The 13,305-nt window shown below is 40.5% G+C and overlaps 2 protein-coding genes across 11 annotated transcripts in view; one reads left to right on the top strand and one right to left on the bottom strand.

Annotated features, from left to right (window-relative positions):
* tle2a (TLE family member 2, transcriptional corepressor a) overlaps positions 1 to 5,103 on the top strand; it is a 32,803-nt gene extending 27,700 nt beyond the window's left edge. For all 9 annotated transcript variants that reach the window (XM_082139686.1, XM_082139682.1, XM_082139683.1 and 6 more), the window contains 12 exons: positions 100 to 195; positions 300 to 344; positions 426 to 587; positions 869 to 995; positions 1,732 to 1,925; positions 2,007 to 2,086; positions 2,209 to 2,458; positions 2,548 to 2,795; positions 2,877 to 3,024; positions 3,362 to 3,512; positions 3,601 to 3,677; positions 4,309 to 5,103. In XM_082139686.1, coding sequence (XP_081995812.1) covers positions 100 to 195; positions 300 to 344; positions 426 to 587; positions 869 to 995; positions 1,732 to 1,925; positions 2,007 to 2,086; positions 2,209 to 2,458; positions 2,548 to 2,795; positions 2,877 to 3,024; positions 3,362 to 3,512; positions 3,601 to 3,677; positions 4,309 to 4,416 — 1,686 coding nt within the window. In that variant the 3' untranslated portion in view covers positions 4,417 to 5,103. The remainder of the gene's footprint in view (positions 1 to 99; positions 196 to 299; positions 345 to 425; positions 588 to 868; positions 996 to 1,731; positions 1,926 to 2,006; positions 2,087 to 2,208; positions 2,459 to 2,547; positions 2,796 to 2,876; positions 3,025 to 3,361; positions 3,513 to 3,600; positions 3,678 to 4,308) is intronic.
* Positions 5,104 to 5,587: 484 nt separating this feature from the next.
* Positions 5,588 to 13,305, bottom strand: part of tle2b (TLE family member 2, transcriptional corepressor b) — a 49,010-nt gene continuing 41,292 nt past the window's right edge. For both annotated transcript variants that reach the window (XM_082139692.1, XM_082139693.1), the window contains exons 12-21: positions 12,143 to 12,301; positions 11,144 to 11,285; positions 10,899 to 11,068; positions 10,742 to 10,818; positions 9,903 to 10,152; positions 9,566 to 9,813; positions 9,337 to 9,484; positions 8,361 to 8,511; positions 8,148 to 8,224; positions 5,588 to 7,929 (exon numbers count right to left, since the gene is read on the bottom strand). In XM_082139692.1, the coding sequence (XP_081995818.1) occupies positions 7,822 to 7,929; positions 8,148 to 8,224; positions 8,361 to 8,511; positions 9,337 to 9,484; positions 9,566 to 9,813; positions 9,903 to 10,152; positions 10,742 to 10,818; positions 10,899 to 11,068; positions 11,144 to 11,285; positions 12,143 to 12,301 (1,530 nt within the window). In that variant the 3' untranslated portion in view covers positions 5,588 to 7,821. The remainder of the gene's footprint in view (positions 7,930 to 8,147; positions 8,225 to 8,360; positions 8,512 to 9,336; positions 9,485 to 9,565; positions 9,814 to 9,902; positions 10,153 to 10,741; positions 10,819 to 10,898; positions 11,069 to 11,143; positions 11,286 to 12,142; positions 12,302 to 13,305) is intronic.

Raw genomic sequence — 13,305 nt, forward strand, 5'->3', positions numbered from 1 at the left:
CATTATCTCTTTCTTCTCGCTCACACACACACACACACACACACACACTTACACTGTCTCTTCCACTCTCATTTCCTCATCTTTCTCTTCCTCTGCCAGAGTTCACTCTCAAACGGAGACAAAGGCAGGCCTTCAGACTACCTCAGCAATGGAAAAAAGAGAAAAGCAGATGAGAAGGAGTTTATGACAGACTACGTAAGTGTTAAATTTACATCCTCCTCTCCTTTCATGAATCATAAGCATGATCTTTATTTGATTTAAGCACACACGCTCAACTCTTACGGCGTTTTGTCTTTCAGGGCAGCGACGCGGAGAAGAGCGACGACAATTTGGTTGTTGACGAGGTCGGTTTGTGTTAAAGAATGAAAACAGGGCTGGCCATATTTTCCCCTGATTAAATCGTCATGTGCATTCCGTTCCCTCAGGACCCTTCTTCTCCAAGAAGCGTGCAGTCGTACTCCTCCAGAGAGAACGGATTAGATAAACTCCCTCCTTCCCGTAAGGAGCCTCTGCCCCAGGCCAGTCCGACCTCGCTGGCTTCCTCCAGCAGTGCTGCTTCTCCTTCACGCAGCAAGGAGCCTCCACCGGTACATATATAAATTACTCGAAAACAAACACAAACATGTTTGCTCGATGTTAAACAAATGCATTGCTCGTTTAGCGAACAAGTTCCTTTAACTCCCTCAAACGAAGGTTACTCGCAGTGCACAATACCGTTTCTTCCTCCTGCACATCTCATCCCTTGCTCCTAAAAATGCAAAAACAGACAATTCCCGCTTGAGTTTGACTTATCGCTGCATCTTTTTTCATTGACTATATACCTTTCCTGAATAATTAATGTGTGTAAATGTGTTCCTTAACCTTATAGAGAGAGAAGTCCAGCACTCCAGGGATGAAGCCTGGCACGCCCATGTCCCAGGAGTCGTCCACCCCAGGCCCCAGCGTTCCTCCGCAGTTTCGTCCCGTTCCTGGGAAGCCAGGCGTTGACCCTCTTGGTACGATTCTGTTTTATCCCGATAGTCCAAGTCTTTAGTGACTGTATTTGTAGAGTGTTTAGTTCTACCAGGTTTGAATGTCTTTTTTGAGGGTTGTCAGGTTGCCAGCAGAGGGCAGTAGTGGTCTTCCTGTTTTTGAGAGGACGTCTTGTTTTAATTGTATCATGGTGCTGAGCTCCTTTAATTTTAGCATTCCTGAGAGTGATATTAAAGGGCCAATTTTTTTTTTCTTTTTATTCAAAAATGAATTTAAAATACTATTCGTACATACAATGACTTGAATGCACCTCTTTTCTATGATGAACATGGTTTTAATTACTGAATTAAAATTCATAATTTTTTAGGGCATAAAGTCCTACTGTCTTTATATCATAAGGAAGAAAAAGCCTCTAAAGAATGAAAATTGATGAAAGCTTGAAACCCTTTTTTATTATTTCTCAAGGAAAAAAAATCTTTAGTAGTTTTCCATAATTTTATTTTAAGAAATGGCATGGCGCGACTAATTCATGATATTTTTTTAAAGAAAAGTTTTACCACAAAACATTTTTTAAAAACTAATTTGAAAAGGATTTGGTGTTAACTCTGCAATCTGAAATCTATTTGTTTCATTTTGACAATTATTAAATTATTACTTGCCGAATTAAATCAAGTATTTATTAATTATTACTTAATTAAATGCTTCAACACTGAGAAACAAACCTTTATAACTCAGTTCCCCCCATTTTTGGATTCCTAGCTTTAGGTCTGAGGAACCCATTGGCTGTGCAGGGCGCGTACCCCCCTGGTGCATTTGGGCTTCCTCCGGGAGTTAATGGTGATTTGGCGGGAGCCGCGGGATACGGTGCCGGTCTCCACCTCGTCTCCCCTCAGATGAATGGCTCCGCTGCTGCTGCCGCTGCTGCCGCGGCTGGATATGGACGTTCACCTGTGGTGAGGGGAAAAAAACAGTTAACCCTACATTTTCCTTGTGCCTTTTACGATTTAATCTCATTGCCCTAATTACTTCCCAAGGTGGGCTACGAGTCTCCTCACCCTCATATGAGAGTACCAGGGTTACCTGGTAGCCTGCAGTCAGCAGCTTCTGGAAAACCGTAGGTTTCCAATGCCAGTTCCCATTTGGTTGACTGCTGATGTCAAATGCACCAATTCTCCAGTGTGAACGCTCTTGGTCTAATCTGTCTTGAATGAAATTGTTCATCTTTCCCGCCCCCAGTGCTTACTCGTTCCACGTGAGCGCAGATGGTCAAATGCAGCCCGTGCCCTTCCCTCCTGACGCCCTCCTCGGCCCTGGCATCCCGCGGCATGCCCGTCAGATACACACCCTCAGTCATGGAGAGGTGGTGTGTGCGGTCACCATCAGCACCTCCACGCGTCACGTCTACACCGGCGGGAAAGGCTGCGTCAAAGTCTGGGATATCAGCCAACCGGGCAGTAAGAGCCCGATGGCCCAACTGGACTGTTTGGTGAGATCTGCATCATGTCAAACTCTCCTTCTAGTTGGTATTTACCATCCTAGTTGGACTAAATAATGTCCACCCTTTCGTCCAATCAGAATCGAGACAACTACATCCGCTCATGCAAGCTCCTCCCAGATGGGCGGACCTTGATAGTTGGAGGTGAAGCCAGCACACTGTCCATCTGGGACTTGGCCACGCCGACTCCACGGATCAAGGCCGAATTGACGTCCTCGGCTCCGGCCTGCTACGCTCTGGCCATCAGTCCCGACAACAAGGTCTGCTTCTCCTGCTGCAGTGATGGAAACATCGTGGTCTGGGACCTGCACAACCAGACGCTCGTCAGGTATCTAAAGACTCCTGCTGGTGAGATAGATGACGTTCTTCTTCCTGAGGTCATGTGATGTTCTTGTGTCGCCCTCCGCAGGCAGTTCCAAGGCCACACAGACGGAGCCAGCTGTATAGATATTTCCAACGACGGGACCAAACTGTGGACGGGGGGTCTGGACAACACAGTGCGCTGCTGGGACCTGAGAGAGGGCCGACAGCTGCAGCAGCATGACTTCACCTCACAGGTACTGGGCATTTGAAGAGTTTTCATTCAACTCTTAACATTATTTAGGAAAGATTTGAAAACGCATCTTTTTCTGTACATTTTGGCCTTTCGTTCACACTGAGACTGGGTCTTTGTCCAGTGCAAACCTATGAATTTGAAAATGCCATTTTTATGTTGTAGTGTGGATTATGAAAACAGAGGCGTTTAAAAACGATGATGCACGTTTAGTCATGTGATGCATAATATACCCGATATCTTTGGATGTACCAAAGTTGTGCCTGCTATTCACTTTCATAGTGTTGGGAAGAATTGTGATAATTTTTAGCATTAAACAATATGTTTATTTGTGCACGCAGATCTTTTCTCTGGGTTACTGTCCTACGGGCGAGTGGCTTGCAGTGGGGATGGAGAGCAGTAACGTGGAAGTGCTGCACGTCTCCAAACCAGACAAATACCAGCTGCACCTTCACGAAAGCTGCGTTCTCTCACTCAAGTTCGCCTACTGCGGTATGTTTGGTGGATTTTTCATTTGAGGTTGAGCATTATGGAAAAACAAAAAGATTATGCATAACACCATACTTTTTCACTGTTGCAGGTAAATGGTTTGTAAGCACAGGCAAAGATAATCTACTGAATGCATGGCGAACTCCATATGGATCAAGCATATTCCAGGTATTGTGCTGTTTGGTTACAAAATGGTGCCTGCTGATTATAAATACTAACGTGTTGGGGAGTAAATAACTAAAAGTAGTGATGCTACTAACTAGATTGTAAGCAAGTTTCTAAATGGTGCAGCTTTTCCAGTAAAACATTAGCATTAAGCATTAGCAACATTAGCATTGTAGCACCAAAATATACATTGTTTGGTTCGTTCAAGCAGTTTATATAAATGAACTACTTCATATTGATCTGTGCAGCATTTTAGATGTTTTGAATATTAATATTTATACCTTCACTCACTATTTTCTACTTACTTGGAGTCTGTTCAAGTTAGCTTGTAGTTTAGCTAAATACTTTAAAGTGTAGCTTGAACTTCCTCAAATTTTTGCTTTCCAAACTACAAGCTTCCCCGGGATTGTTGGGCAATTATCGGTTACATTGTGCTACAACAAGAATTAATAAATAATAAATAAACATTTTTGTCAGTATCATGGAGACTTAATGACGTGTCAGAAATGAATGTTTATTATTGAATAGACTTTCTATGTGCCATATTTATCAGGATACAGAAGACAAACACTGATTAGAAATGCTATCTAACACCTGAACGAACTCTCTTAACTAATCATTTTTTTGTCCCTAGTCTAAGGAATCGTCATCCGTCCTCAGCTGTGACATCTCGCCTGACGACCAGTTCATTGTCACTGGCTCAGGAGATAAGAAGGCTACTGTGTATGAAGTCATTTACTAAACTGAATGTGTTCAGAATGTCGCTCATAAAACAAAAACTGATTGGATTGAGGAGACCAGATTCATCGTTATTTTGTCTCCAAGTTGGGAGACAAAAGGTGTGACATGGACATGAATATGGACTCTGAGACAGCAGGACGGCTGTACTTTTCAACTCCAGGATCGGATGGTGGATCTTCAGAACTGACCTTGTTGTTTTTTTAATGCTGTGAGAAAAGCTGGTAGTCTAGCTTCAAAAACATGGAATATCTCCAAAGACCTCCTCTTTTCTTCTTCTCTCTTTCTTTTTTTAAACAAGATGAAACCTCTGTAGTGAATATAGTAGTAAAAGAAATCTTATTTTTTTAGCCTTCGGAATTTTCACGGAAATGGACAATTATGGACCCGCAGTGGATTAACGATTTATGATGAGAACTTACGGACTTGCCTAAGACTTCTTCATTGATCGTTTTCTTAAAGCTGACCTGATCTCGGCTCTGTGTTATGATTGTATGGATGATGGACTTTATGATGTAGGACAACAAGGATTTTAGTGTTTCATTGACTTCAGGGAAATGGCTATAAAGACACTCAGTTAATGTCCTATCACGTGAATACTGTATGTTGGAGCATGTTGAAAATTATTTTGACTGTTTGGTCACAAACTTGGTATGTATGAACTGTAAATAAAGCTCTTTAAAAGCCAAAAGACACTTGCATTTATTTGTAGTTTAAAATCTCATTCATAATGAATAAGATAATAATATAGATAATAAAGAAGATAAAAATGTTGAACCCTGCATAATGATGTAGATAGTAAGTAAATCCAATAATTTAATTACATTTAGATGGTAAAATGCTTTCTGGTATCCCAGCTTGTTCACCCATTTTGAAGATAATATAATAAAAAAATAAAATGCAGACCCCAAAGCTCATACTTATGCCAATTTTATTTACTTGTGTACAATTTTTACAATAAGAAATTTAAATGTGAATGTATTAAATTCATTAATTGTAACCAAGCTGGTGTTCACGTTTTAAAATTAATTAATTTGAACATAATACAATTTGGTGTAGTAAATAATTTTACATCTGTAAATAAAATAAGCATAAACATGAGTTGGTCTGGATAATGTCTTCAGTTTTTTTGTAATAATTCTTTGATATTGAACCACTCTCAAGAATGCAACAACTTCAAAAGATGACCACAAGTTTAATTTGTCGATGTATACATATGTCTTTTACATCACATGGGAAGTGCTACAGGGATATCACAGCAATGCCCAAGTTCCTTGGCTTTCGAGAGAGAGAGTCTTTAATGAAATCTTGACAGTGAACATTGTTCAGTATACAAACATAATGCATTATATAAGGGTAGATAGATACAGATATTTCTATAGCATGATGTCAAAGACAGATCGTGCAGTAGAGACGGTCTACCTTGAAACAGACAAATGACAGTTTCAAGGCAGCCATATTTTCAGCTATTTGAAAAATAAACACACCGCACTTTCTGGATAATAAACAGACTGATCAAAACACTGTAGTATCACTGCTTACTATTGCCATAAAAAAGAGAAAGAACTTAATGATTCAATTCCTTCAGTTCACAAGAAAAAACAGTTTGACTCATCCAACCGTTTTCTAAGTGCTGAGAAAAGCTTTATAGATCAAAAGAAGAATGAACAAAAAAACTTAATTAAAAAAATCTGTTCCCGGCGGGATGTTTGGTGCATGTAGTAGATGAATTCTGTAGTTTCTCCTTGAAAATTCCTGGTCAGGTTGGCAACCACAGCTCTTCTTATTAATGGTGTGCATCAGGGCTCTGTTTTAGGACCGCTCAGATTTTCAAACATTTCTCTCAACTTGAGAAGAGGTTACATTAGGGATGTCATTTGATTAAAAAATACATTTCAATTCGTTACATGATATCCCTATTTATTAATTCCAATTAAACTGCTATATCAATATTTGCAGCCCCCAAATTAAAATAATTTTATCTTCATAAAGATTGCATTCTCTTCCATGCTGTTGATTAATTATATATTTTTGTCACATTTTTATAATAATTAATTTTTGATTTATTTTTAATTAATTGTTTTGATGGTATATATCATATACTAGTTTCAAAATTTTAGGTATTTGCATTATAGGTCCTGATGCATTGCTTTATCTCACTAAAGAAGAGCAATCATGAAAAGGTTTCCTAAAAGATAATTAATGACATGAAAATGAGCATTAAACCACAAATGAGCGCAACATCTGTATGATAATCCACAGGAATTAAAACAAATAACGGTCGTGGTTGTGAATATTTGCCACACGAATCCTGCATGATTTACCCTTGCTCCTCATTAGACACTGACTTGTGGAAGGAGGAAATTAAATGCAGGTTGGAGAATTCGACTGGGATTTGCCACATGAATGTCTAATTGGGTTGGATAGGCGAGTGGAGAATTGTTTGTACGCCCATTTCGTGTTCATCCAGAAATGCTCCAACGTGAGCATTTTCTCATTGGGGGGGGATGATGTTGCACTCTCTTTATGGAGGGAGTTTGCAACTAATGAAATGATTGTCTGGTTTTGGTGTTGCTGTAAGAAACAGCTCCCTAAGTACCAGGTGTCTGTGGGGCTTCCTCTTTTAGCTTGGAGACTGTTCTAATTAACAGCTTCACTCTCATATGCTACGTTCGTAATGGAATACTAGCGTACTACATACTTCACAGTATATACTGTTATTGCAATGAGAACAGAAAATTGTTGCGATAAATAGTAGTATGCTACATTGTTGCATTTTGAATTAATGAGTAATGCAAATTGTGCACTTTGTTAATAAAGTTACATTTTGTTGTCTTTAACATTGTAGTCTAATAAATTTATGAAAGTCATGTGTTATTGTTAGTCGCAATGTAACAGAAGTAGCAACAAATCTTTTCTTCCGTATTGTGATTTATTGTACATTCGAATTGCTGAAGAGAAACAAAAATTACATAGGTCAAAAAATATGAAACATGCATGGATGAATCGTTCACAATAAGATTATTTCGAAAATAGGGTGAATTTCCATTTCATGCCGACTTTAAACTGGAAGGTCAAGTTGAGCACATTGCCATGGGATACAGTATCTCACATAGTGTTTTGAAATTTGACAGGAAATCGTTCCTTCGAAATCGCACAAATTTTGAAGGAAATCTTTACGAATATAAAGAAAATGTTCGTACTGCGCACAAGATACATACTGCATAAATAGTATGAGTAGTATGTTAGTATGCCATTGCGAGCAAAGCCTTTCTCTATCTCTTAAGTTATGGTGACTGGATGGAGTGAAAGGACAGCGAATAGAAGAGCCATGGTTGCCTGCCACGCGGCCATGATTGTGTCATGCTTGGCGCTCTTTGTTCATCCATCCGTATGTCTTTGTCTGCGTTCAGTACACCACCTCATACACCGTGGCTTTCTTATCACCAGAACCAGTTACAATATACTTGTCGTCTGGGGACACGTCACAGCTCAGGACAGACGAGGACTCCTTTGACTATAAAAGAGAGAGAGAGAGCGAGAGAGAGGAGTAAAATCATTTTTGAATCTAAACCGAGAACCGTCTTGCTTTAAATCCAAGCTCTCTGTCTGCGCACAGCTGCACTCTTATTCCGTTCTGTTAATAGTATAGCAGCATTTAAAGGTTTAGGACATTCAAAACATCTCCGTTTGCGTTCCAAGGAAGAAAGAAAGTCACATGGGTTTGGAACAAACCTGGAAAATACTGGCTCCATATGGCGTCCTCCATGCATTGAGCAGATTGTCCTTTCCTGTGCTTACAAACCACTTCCCTGAAAGAGAAACAAATCATGTCCTCTCTATCTTAGATTATGAAATAGCATTTATTTTAAATGGGGCATAAATAATAAAGGATCATATGATTGCAAGAGCAGTTTAGAAACCACAAGTTTATAGTGACTCTCGTACCGCAGTAGGCGAACTTGAGTGAGAGAACGCAGCTTTCGTGAAGGTGCAGCTGGTATTTGTCTGGTTTGGAGACGTGCAGCACTTCCACGTTACTGCTCTCCATCCCCACTGCAAGCCACTCGCCCGTAGGACAGTAACCCAGAGAAAAGATCTGTGTGTGCACATAAAAACACTTTAATAAAAACTGAATGAAAATCGACAGCAAGTAGTTCTAAAAACTGGAATATAAAGACACAGAATGTACTCTACTAATAAATGGTTCTGTCTAATTATGTATGATGCAACAGCTCAAGCCATTCATTACTCTGGCTGGTTTCTAGGGCAGTGGTAGTTGGTTGCTAGGGTGTTGCTATGTGGTTTCTAGGGTGTTTTAGGTGGTTACTTGGACATTGTTAGTTGACATTGTTAGCTGGTTACTAGGGTGTTGCTATGTGCTTTTATAGGCTGTTCTAAGTGATTGCTAAGGTGTTGCTATGTGGTTTTATAGGATGTTCTGGGTGATTGTCAGGGGATTATTAGGGTTTTGCTATGTGGTTACAAGGGTGTTCAGGGTGGTTACTGGGATATTGTAAGTTGACATTGATAACTGGTTGCTATGGCGTTGCTATGTGGTTTTCAGGATGTTCTAAGTGGTTGCCAGGGTATTGCTAGGGTGTTGCTATGTGTTTTTAAAGGATGTTCTGAGGTGATTTTCAGGGGATTTTTAGGGTATTGCTATGGGGTTGCTAGGGTGTTCAGGCAGGGTGGTTACTGGGACATCGTAAGTTGACATTGCTAACTGGTTGCTATGGCGTTAGGGGATTGCTAGGTTGTTGCTATGTGGTTGCTAAGGTGTTTTGAGTGGTTGCTAGAACATTGCTAGCTGGTTGCTAGGGTGTTGCTGTGTGGTTGCTAGTGTGTTCTGAGTCAGAGGTTTCATGTTCTTTCAAAATTATATACCCAAAACTCCAACTATGTTCCCACTGAGCTGCAGTACCTGTGAGGTGAAGTCATGCTGCTGCAGCTGTCGGCCCTCTCTCAGGTCCCAGCAGCGCACTGTGTTGTCCAGACCCCCCGTCCACAGTTTGGTCCCGTCGTTGGAAATATCTATACAGCTGGCTCCGTCTGTGTGGCCTTGGAACTGCCTGCGGAGGGCGACACAAGAACATCACATGACCTCAGGAAGAAGAACGTCATCTATCTCACCAGCAGGAGTCTTTAGATACCTGACGAGCGTCTGGTTGTGCAGGTCCCAGACCACGATGTTTCCATCACTGCAGCAGGAGAAGCAGACCTTGTTGTCGGGACTGATGGCCAGAGCGTAGCAGGCCGGAGCCGAGGACGTCAATTCGGCCTTGATCCGTGGAGTCGGCGTGGCCAAGTCCCAGATGGACAGTGTGCTGGCTTCACCTCCAACTATCAAGGTCCGCCCATCTGGGAGAATCTTACACGATCGGATGTAGTTGTCTCGATTCTGATTGGACGAAAGGGTAGACATTATTTAGTCCAACTAGGATGGTAAATACCAACTAGAAGGAGAGTTTCACATGATGCAGATCTCACCAAACAGTCCAGTTGGGCCATCGGGCTCTTACTGCCCGGTTGGCTGATATCCCAGACTTTGACGCAGCCTTTCCCGCCGGTGTAGACGTGACGCGTGGAGGTGCTGATGGTGACCGCACACACCACCTCTCCATGACTGAGGGTGTGGATCTGACGGGCGTGCCGTGGGATGCCAGGGCCGAGGAGGGCGTCAGGAGGGAAGGGCACCGGCTGCATTTGACCATCTGCGCTCACGTGGAACGAGTAAGCACTGTGGACATAAGTGGACATTATAGTGGTAGTTAACTCTACAAATAAAAGTTTGACTTCTCTTTTTCTGCAGAAAACAAAAAAGAATATTTTGAAAGATGTTTTTGTCCATACAACAAAAGTCAATAAGGTCCAAACTTTGGACCCCATTGACCTCCACTGTATGGACAAAAAATGCTATGTTCAAGTTGAGAGGTCAGTCAGATTGTGGAAAATAGTCATAAAAACTAAATTATGGCTGTTTTTGGTGCAATAAACCGCAACTAACATTATAAGTGGACTTCAAGGAACAAAAATTTAAATAAGAATAGGAGCTGATTCAATCCGTAAGTACTTAAGTTTGACAACATAATTATGAGAAGTTTGTATGTATGTGTCATTCAGTGGGTGTAGCAATAATTTGCTGCCTTAAGGATGTTTGCCTAAATTCAAGTGTTTTCCTCGCTGTAGCTGACAGTGGGGGGCTCGAGAGGGGATTGTATTACAAGCACAGCAAACAAAAGAAGCACTATTTTGGACTAATACGCTGGTCATCGCTGTGCAACTCCATCTCAAAACAGAGGGAGGTAAAAGAAAGAGGAAAAACTCACGGCTTGCCACCGGTGGAGCCAGGCAGCGAGGAGGACAACCCTGAGGGCCTAAGATGTGAACGTGATTCATACGCTACCTGTAAAGGAAAAGTAATCAAGGTTAAAGTGCTTTTCGGTGGACTTTTGTCAACTGTACGAGCTTCGGAAACACAGTTACCATAGGGCTGCGTGTGTAGGCACTGGCTGCAGCACTGATTTGGGGCGAGAGGGTGAGCGAGCCTCCGAACCCGCCTGGGCTGGCCAGCTCTCCGTTAAGCCCAGCGTGGGACACCACCCCGAAGTGAGCCGGGTAAGAACCAGGCGTCATAGTCAAGGGACTCCGTAGAGCTACAGAACACACAATTAAACAAATTATTTTCATTGAATTGTGTTTGCGATAAACGCAAACAGACAACGTCTTACCCAGAGGGTCTGCCGAGGACGCAGCTTTGTTGACCAGGCGTAAACAGGAAGTGCTGGGCCCGGGTGGACCCGGGGTGAGAGGGTCATGGTGAGAGGGAGAGGAATTGCCTGATTTAGAGGAGGGCGACTGAGATTTTTCTGTCTGCCAATAGAACCAAGAGACAGATGCTATTATTTGTCATAATGACCCCATAGTAGGGGTGTCACAATATATCGCAAAACAAAAATGCAACAATATGTATCATGCATAGTGACAATCTGAAAAAATTACAGAGTTTACAGAGTTTTAGTGTCAGTACTACATTAAACTAATATATATTATGTTGAATGTAATGTATGATAATGCAATGGGGGAATATTTGTGTGTCCTGATAATGCCAAATGTCTTATGTTCCCAGTAAAAAGTGGCCTTTATCATTTAAAATATATCTAGTCAGTGAAAGAGTGCAAGCATTCGTCTAAAATAAATCAGTATTTTCAGCTTCAGAATCATGAATATTTTTATTCTGGTGTCACTAATGTCCCATGCATTGGGATACCAGCACCAAGTCCAAACCTATTAATTTACACCCACAATGTAATATTAAATTTAGCATTTTGATGAAGTATCGCAATAATATCGTATCGTGAGTTTAGTATTGTGATATGTATCGAATCGTGACATGAGGGTATTGTTACACCCCTACCCCATAGTAACACTGATATGGAATTTATTATATTAAAAATAGCTATAAATAACTATAAATAAATAAGTAAATATATATATATATATATATTTTTGTATTTATTTTTTTTTATCTAGAAAATATATTTATCAGTAACTACAAACCAACATTTTTTCTTGTCCCAAACTAGCTGTACCCTATAGCTTTAGGCCAAATCTGCAAATCTAGTTTTTACAATAATTATAAAGTAGAAGTATAAAGTAAAACAGTTCATATAATATTTAGTATGAGTGTAAACTCTGGCATATTAGGTATCTAAGAAAAGCGTTCGTACTTGTGAGGTGTCCTTGTTTTTGCCAGGGGGTGGGCTGTGTGGTGGGGAGGCCGGTGGGGGACTTGGGGATCCTGGGAGCTCTTTCCTCAGGTTTGGGGCTCGGTCCAATCCATTCCCATGAGGAGACAGAAGGCCACTGCCTATGGGAGAGGAAGCCTCCTGGAAACAGTGAAGGAGTTAAGGAGAGTCAAGAGCCTGAGTGCATTATGCTTTAGTTTGGATATGAGAATTTTCCTTTTACGTTCTAGATGTCGAGGCATGAGTTAATAGGGTTTGTTCAAAATAACATGGATCCTTGCCTTCATTAAACTTTGTTAACCTGGAGTTCAACAAATCAAGGTCTCATCCATTCACTCAAATGTGTTTACTCAACTGTAAATGACAAAACAGTGCTGAGAGGTCCTAGTTTAATCCTTGGTGTGGGATATTGCAGGAATTCGGATCATGTTTTTTAAACATGTTAATTATGCAGTGGGGTCACTTAATGATTATAAAAGCATAGCGCCGACTCCAGCCGCTCTGCAGCTGAAAACAATCCTGATTCGCCTGAGCGATATTATCAGCAATTACTGAATGAATGCAGTTTAATAAATATGAGTGATGTTCAATATTTATCCAGTAATTGAGAAACAGAGCTGTAACGTTTTACCTTGAAATGGATGATAATTGCATAGAAATAATAATAAAGAATGAGTTTTTCAGGATGAATTGCATTTGTTTGTGCTGCTCTACAATCAAATACAAATACACATCATTAAGATTAAAATCAGTGAAAGACTAGGGTGTTTTTGGGTGGTTGCTGTGTGGGCTGGCCCAAATCTTCATGATATTATAGTCTCCAGTAATTGGCTTGGTTTGATATTCACAGGCAGAGAAAGTTATTACATTTTGATTAATGTTTATGAAGTCTAACTTTTTTATGGGCAACAATATACTGAATGAATGAACCGATGAATTGTGCAAAATAAGACCAGGAGCAAGTAAATCGGGTAAATTTTGATGTGGAATAAGAAAACACAAATCAAAACAAAACAAAACAAATTATGTGTTAAATTGACAGCCGTAGTTTAAATTCTTTTTTGTATTTTATCACCGTGAAATTTTTATTTTGTTTTAAATTAAGATTTTATTTGAATGATTTTTATTTATTTTTTGGTTTGCTT

Source organism: Leuciscus leuciscus (assembly GCF_965113295.1).
Source record: "Leuciscus leuciscus genome assembly, chromosome: 15".
Classification (NCBI taxonomy): Eukaryota; Metazoa; Chordata; class Actinopteri; order Cypriniformes; family Leuciscidae; genus Leuciscus; species Leuciscus leuciscus.